The following is an 8,090-nucleotide window of genomic DNA, read 5'->3' on the forward strand; positions in this document are numbered from 1 at the left end:
ACAGTTCATGTATATCTCTGGAGTAATACTGAGTGATGCATATATAGTAGAGGAGAAGGTTTATTGGGGATAAAAGGATAAATCAGGAGAAGTAGCACTAAGCTTACAAAGCCCCACGAGTTGGTTCACAATCCTCACTTTGTAGGATTCAGCCATTGTGCTGTATGTCTGGCACCTTCACTATCAACCAGGTCCTGCCAGGTCAGCACTCCCGCTCTGTAAATTCAACACAAATCCTGCCCTAAGAGGATTGTAGGGTAGCTTAGTCACCATTGTGTGTGTGTGTGTGTGATGGGGAGAGAGAGAGAGGGAGAGAGTGTGTGTGTGTGTGTGCACATGTGCACAATGGGGCATATAAAGAGGATCTTACGTTGATCCTATCAGGCATTTCAAGAATCACCCAAACTCATTCCTCCACAGGACATACTGTATATTTATTAGGTTGGGGTAGCAGCACATCAGAAACCTGTACAGTACCTCCGAAAAATAGGATAAAGCCAAAATAAAGAAATGTGGTTAAATCAAAAAATAAAGTTTTACATTCAATATATATCCAGCAGAGGATGCTGATTGACATGTAACTGTGAGCCTGTTATGAATAGGTGCAATCGATCTTACACAGACATAACCAAAAAAACAAGATTTCACACAGACAGATCATATGTTACTGCTACTGTACAGCATGTTGACTTGACCATTTTCAGGTGTAAAGCAAACATTTGTGAAGCAAAGTGAGTAAAGTGCCTCAATTTTAGTAAAAGACGTGAGGTAAACTTATCATCAGATGACATTATACACAAGTAGGCATTGTCATTGAGACTTTAGTGAGGAATACATTTCTCCCCTAATGCCCAATGGCCATATTATCAATGAGCTTCACAGCATCCTCTCATAGCAGTGTGTCAGGTCTAATTCACAACCATTCATTAATAGGTAGTCGATCAAGGCGTTGTGTGTTTCATCTGTTGACTGCCAAAATTCATACGGTACCTCTTGACATAAATGTGATTTTTTTGTATTTAGTTTACCTTTATTTTACCAGGATGTCCCATTGACCTCTTCTACAAGAGAGACCTGACCATACAATTGTACGTAATAAACAAAGAACAAAAACTGTTTGACAAGACCCTTAAATTTTGACTTCTTTTGAACAGTGGGTAGACAAACACTGAATCTGAATCACAGCTTTCTAGCTAATAAGTTATTGCCCACAACATTTGACCAACTCTTCATTTCAACATGGTTCATCCTCCTCTTTCATCAGTCATTAGACATACAGTACATTCAAGTTGTAACAAAGTCCTTACAATTGAAGATAAACAGACACATCATATACATTAACAGTAGACATTGAAGACTTGAGGAACCTTTTGATATGTCTAACTCAAGTGTTTTGTGAATGTGAAAGGTAGAAACTATTACGTGTGCATACTGGCCAGAAGGAAAAAAAAAAAGACTTGATCTGTCTTCCAGTCCATGGAAAGAAATTAATGTCGCTTTTGAGTTAACGCAACAATTTACCATGTAAAACTTTTCTGAAACATAACACTCTTATAACTTATGAGATTAGAATAAACTTAGAATAAAATTACTTACTTGCGTGTGTGTGTGTGTGTGTGTGCGTGCCTGCGTGTGTTTGAGGCAGTGTGGTTCCAGAAAACATTTCGTTGTGTTCCTCCAGGTGTTCCTGCTGGTCTGACATGATGCACAATGTGGTATGTTGAAGCATACAACAACACCACACGTAATACGTGTACAACACACTCCAACAAGTCTCTCTCTCCCCTTCATCTCTCTCTCCTCCCCTCCATCCATCCCTCTCTCCCTCCATCCCTCCCTCAGGTCCATCCTTGTTGGCAGTGCTTCCAGCTCACCAGTCCCTCACTCTGTGATGAATGTTCCCTCTCTCTCTCTCTCTCTCTCCTCACAGATACGTCTCAGAGTCCTGCCTGTTCATCTCCGCTCCCTCCTTCATTATCTTCTCCACCTCTCCCGTCTTCACGCTATCAGGCTGCTCCTTCTCCCTCTCCATCTCCTCCATTATTTTCTTGGGTTTGTCGTCACCTCGGTCGTCGGTGTTCAGCTCCTCCATCTCCGCGGCCGTCACCGCCATCTCCAGCTTGGCCTCGGGCTCCTCATGCTTCTTCTTGATGAACAGGAAGTTCGCGGAGCACAGGAATATGGCGGACAGCGTGACCTCGGATCCCGCCAGCAGGAACACGTACATGTAGTTGTGGGTGGCATCCAGCAGACGTCCTGTGAAACCAGAGAGAGAGAGAAAGAGAGAGAGAAAGAGAGAGAGAGATTAAAATGTGTTGGATTAAAAGAGATCACAAGCTGTAGCACTGATGCTGTATTCCTCACGAAACTATAGCCAATAACGCTATTTTTTTTTATTATAGGAAAACAACCAAATAAACAACCAAATAAACAACAGACCTGCTCCAGGTGGTCCCACCAACACAGCTATAGCCTCCATGAGCAACACCAGTCCTATAGCGCTACTGAACTTTGCAGTGCCGACGATCGCCATGAGAACCTCAAACTGCAGCGCACCCACCATCCCGTACGAGATCCCAAAGAAGATACAGTACACCACCAGCCCCGGGTAGTCAGCCGCCTGCAGGGAGACAGGGGAAAATGTACATCACATACAGGAACAGGCGTGTGATTCTAGAGATAGAAGGAAAGAAACCTGCTCTTACAAACCTGCTCTTGACCCCTTCTGGCTAAATCAGTTCAGTCTTTCAAGAACATTTACAGTGAGTGCAGGTTTTTTTTTTTCTTTCATATGCACCTGAATTCAGTTGAAATCAATTCAGAGTAGAGCAAGCCAGTCGTTTATACTGATGTTATTAATGTACAGGTATATTGTTTACATCCGCATGTCTATTCGAAGCCATACCTGAGAGCCCACCAGGTCCGTGATCCCATTAAAGATCATGGCGAAGCTGAACAGGTACACACATCGCGGCCGCACCCACTTCAGCCCCGCGATCAGGCCGCAGGTGGGCCGGGCGAACATGTCTACGAAGCCCAGGATGGTGAGGAGTAAAGCCGACTTGGTGTCCTCGTTGCCCAGCTCCTTGGCATAGCTCACCACGAACACCGGTGGCACGAACAGCCCCAGAACCATAATGGAGGCCGCTATGGTATAGATGAGGAATCCCCGATCCTTAAACACACTGAAGTCCAATAACTTGGCTTTGGGCTTCTTTTCCTCCTCCGCCTCCCTAGTCTTCTCCTCCTGGTCCTCGGGCTTCTTCGGGCCCACCAGGGGCCTCATGAGAGCCCCGCAGGCGCAGCAGTTGAGCAGCAGGCCCCCGAGGATGAGGAAGCTCCCCCTCCAGCCAAAGTTGTGCTGGAGGACCTGGCCCAGGGGGGAGAGGCAGCACAGGGCTACGGGGCTCCCTGCTGCTGCTAGTCCGTTGGCCAGGGGACGCTTCTCGCTGAAGTAACGGTTCAGCATGATCAGAGACGGCTGGAAGTTCAGCGCCAGGCCCAGACCTGGGAATTCACAGATGTACGCACGCGCACACACACACGCACACACACGCATACACACACAGACACACACACACATACGCGCACACACACACACACACACACACACACACACACACACACACACACACACACACACACACACACACACACACACACACACACACTTTTAGAAGCTGTTCCATTAAGGAGAGATGTAGACGTGTGTGTGCGTTTGTGTGTGTCGACTACTCACCTGTAATGACACCAGTGCAGAGGTAGATGTGCATGATGCTTGTGGCGAAGGATGCCAGGATCATGCCCAGGGAGGCGAACAGCCCGCCCACCATCATCACGGGCCGACACCCGAACTTGTTCACCAGCACACTGCACAAGGGACCTGCACAGACGCACAGACACGCTGAACACACTACGAACACCTCCCACACGCCTTAGACAGCATCTCATCGCTGGGGTGAAACCAGTGCTGTGTAGGATGAGGTGTGAAGAGACTGTATGAGGCGTTATAACGGATGAGTTGAGTGCCACACCTGTGCCGTAGAGCATGGCGAGCAGTATGGATGAGATCCACGCTGTGTCGCTGTAGCCCACTCCGAACTCTCTGATCAGCTCCTTGAAGAACACACTCACAGCCTTGGGGAAGGCGTAGGAGAAGCCAGTGATGACGAAACAGCCCACCAGCACCGCCCAGCCCCACCCGCCGTCTGGCGCCTTCACCCCGCTCGGCCCGTCATCCAAAGCAACACCTCCCATGATCCTCTCTGTCCCTTGTCTGACCGCTCAACCAACGTCGGCACTGAAAGAGGAGAGACATGTGGGAGTCATACTTGGTAATAGGCTATCGCTGATAGTGTTATCTCCTTGTGAGGGACTTGAATGGTTTTTGGCACATTGTATTCTGATTTACAGCATTAGGTGCAGGGCTGGAACAGGATATTTCTCCATGATGATTTACTTTTTAGCTACTCCTTGGTGTGAACAAAATCACCTCATCTAAACACATGTTCCACACGCACACACCGGATTACACAATCCCATCCTATAACACCATTGTGTTTCCACACAGCTGCTCCAACTGCGTTCTCTGAAATTAAATCAACGTGCGCTGCCAGGCTGATTTCTCACAATTCTCTAATTTATTCCTTCATCACAGCAATAATCCCTAAGCAGGACACTACGTGTGACATTTCCGTAAAACGCAACGGGGGAAGTTGCTACACACACAGTACAGCCCTGCCCAGTTCTGAGCAACAGTATAGAGTTGAACCACATTCTCTCATCCCTCACATGCATGTGAAGTCTCACATGCAAGACACACCTTGTATTAAATGTCAGAGTTGACGTCCCTTGCTGCATGTCTGCCTGGTCTACCAGTGACTCTAATAGCACACTAATAGCCTGCTTGTGACGTGTAGCTCAGCTAGATAAATAATATACTGTATTTATAACAGAGTGTTCTATACAGACGACCACACTAAAGATACAACATATTAGACGTTAATATTCTACAGTAGAAAGAAAGCTAACTCTTTAGATTACAGTATGGTCAGATAAGTATCAGGTAAGTGACACCTGAAATTCACACTGTGAATTGCCCATTGAGGCAAATCTCTCGTAATACATGACAAAATATCTTGTCTATACATAGTAACGTGGTCTATAGTGAATTCATACGCTACTTAACTACTCCCGATTTCTCTAAACATTCAGCAAGCCCTAGTCTAGACCGTTAATCTGTAATATTGAAGATACTAGCTAACTATTTGTTACTTTTAGCCCGCCTTCAATGATGATCAATAATCATGCACAAAATAAAGTCAAATTAAACAATATTTCACAATGTTACATCTACGGCAAAGCACCTACCCTTGCAGCCGTATCTCTCTGAATGGTAGGTCCTGTGTGTGTGTGTGTGTGTGCGTGTGTGTGTGTGTGCGTGTGTGTGTGTGTGTGTGTGTGTGTGTGTGTGTGTGTGTGCGTGTGCGTGTGCGTGTGTGTGTGTGTGTGTGTGTGTGTGTGTGTGTGTGTGTGTGCGTGTGCGTGTGCGTGTGCGTGTGTGGGTGTGTACATGATGAACTTCTCCGGTGTCTTGTGTAACTATTTGGCTCCAAACCAATAGAAAAACACACACACACTCACTCACACACACTTCCCCTTGCCACACCCTCTTTGCCATGACCCCACAACCACGTGCACAAGTAGCCCCACCATCAGCCCTCCCAAAATAAGACCTTGACATTTCCTATCCCAGGACACAATGATCCACACACACATGACCACGGCTAGGATATCTTTCTCTGGTAAAAGGGACACGCTTTAGAGGCGGATGGCATCTAACTCTTAGGTTGGGGTACACACACACACTGTGATGGAAATCTTTCAGTGAACAACAATAAACGATGTTTGGTCTCAGTTTGAGAGTTTTAATGCATATAGAAAGTTTAAACAACGTTGCTTAAAGCTGGATCAGCATTCCTTCACCAACAGTGTGGATTCACATTTGGTGTTTCATCTCTATAAAAGACAATCTTGAGAATCGCCTCTTTAGACTTGCGCTAAACTGACCCCCGGATTTAAGATGGGCTGCTGTTTCTTGTTTGCAAGCAATATTAAATACCGGACTCAAGTATTGTGGCTACTCAGGACTTTATTTCTTGAATCTCACCTCCGAAGAGCTGAAGTACAGAGTGGTAAAACCTAGACATCCACCACAGGCCCTAAGCAAGAAAAATGTCTGGGCCCCACACCACACCCGCAGTTGCTGTTTATGTTGGATTTTGTAGTTCTGCAGAAAGAGGAAGAAATGGACACTCCTCATGTAATCACTATATTGTAGGCTACTGCTGTAGCAGTGGAGGCTGGTGGAGGTAGATGTCTCAGGACGGGCTCATTGTAATGCATGCAATGGAATGAGGAATGGTATCATACACTTTGATACCATTCCTCATTCCATTCCATGCATTACAATGAGCCGGTCCTCCGATTTCTACTTCCACCAGCCTCCCCTGTACCGTAGGTCCCATTACATTAAGTATGGTAAACTCTAACCATTCTCTTGGAATAAAGAAATCAACTCTAGAGAATCCATTGACCCAGATTCTCAATCACACTTCTTTACAGGTCAGCTGACCAATGCCCTCCTCAAGAAGTTGAATCTAGATTTTAAGGGTTTTATTGTTAACATGCTCCTGAATTATACCACTGACTATTTCGGTTGTATTTTCTTTTCCACTCACTGAGCATCATAACAATCCTCTCAAGAATATCTGAATTTATATATAGGAATTGCAGTAAGTAATTGATCAAAAGAGAAAATGATGAAAAAGCTTCTTTAGCCACTACTGTTTTGTAGCATTTATAATGAGGGCACTTCCTCAAATTGAAACCATTATAGGACGGACGCTGACAATTCATCGAAGGGAAAGCCCAGCGCGCGTCACTCATCTACGTAACACCAGCCTACGTGAGGAACGTGAACAGAGCAGGATACATGCCTACCAGGGTGGTGACAATAAAGTCACTTTACAGACTTATGATCTATACTCTGACAAAATAGATAAATTCACTAATGCTCAAATCTCATCCATAAACAAACTGACAACATGATCTGCGTGGACATACCATAATACACCCAGGACTGTAAAGTGTACATACAATGATACACCCAGGACTGTAAAGCCTATAATCAAAAAGTAAATACTCTCTTTTAGAAAAGATTAGAACTTAGAACTATAACCATATCATTAATCAAGACGGTTTGGTCCATGATTGATGTGCGTCAGAGCATGCGCTTTTAAAAAACGAATCATATCAAGACCGAGTTCAATACACTATGCATGCCATTGAGAAGAGAGCACTTTTATACTAATGTAAGGGATCATATAGCATAAAAATATGGAAAATACACATCGAAGCCTGTTGCATATCAAATGAAACGGTTACTGATACACTACAGGAGCGCACATAACAGTGCCATCCCGACATAAAGACTGAAACAATGAGTGTATGATCAAGATGTAGGCAAATTCAATTCACATTGACAGCATCAACCCTTTATGAAGGGTGTGACCAAAACATGTAATAATAGGCTACAGAAATAGTCATCATGCATGTTTAAACCATAAGGCACTTACCTGGTAACGCTTATAACGGTCTTCCTTGAGATGCGCTCTCCTCGCTGGACCACGCGTTCACGCCTCCTCCCTTAAGTCTGTTCGAGGGATCTGTCTGCGCGGCGAAGAAACTGTTGAACGAAAAGGGCTCGAACCTAAAGCCCAGTGCCCTGAGTTACTGATGATTCACCTGCTGGGTGTGTGTGTGACGAGTGTGAAATGCACAATATTGCGCTCTCCAAAGTCTCTCCAAAGGGAGGGGGGGTGGGTCTACCTGATGGGAGTCACGTCCGTTCAGAGGGGGTGTGGCATGATGCACATCTCACTTGTGACCATCATTGTGCCAGTCAAGTGTATTGTTTCCTATTTCATCAGCTTTCTTTGTTTCCCTACTCTAGAACTCGACTTGTTGTAGTAAACGTCTATCACTCTACTCAGTTCGGACGAAGGGATTGTGTCATGTTACATTGCATG

General features: G+C 45.2%; 1 protein-coding gene across 1 annotated transcript; it reads right to left on the bottom strand.

Moving 5' to 3' along the window:
* Positions 1-447: 447 nt before the first annotated feature.
* On the bottom strand, positions 448-4,257 carry slc16a3b (solute carrier family 16 member 3b; the record flags this gene model as incomplete). Its single annotated transcript, XM_083687062.1, has 5 exons — positions 448-2,256; positions 2,440-2,620; positions 2,906-3,507; positions 3,740-3,883; positions 4,035-4,257. 5 exons carry the CDS (start codon positions 4,255-4,257, stop codon positions 1,925-1,927), a joined length of 1,482 nt encoding a protein of 493 aa, XP_083543188.1. The 3' UTR covers positions 448-1,924.
* Positions 4,258-8,090: the final 3,833 nt, after the last annotated feature.

The sequence above is a fragment of the Argentina silus genome (assembly GCF_951799395.1).
Source record: "Argentina silus genome assembly, chromosome: 16".
NCBI lineage: Eukaryota > Metazoa > Chordata > Actinopteri > Argentiniformes > Argentinidae > Argentina > Argentina silus.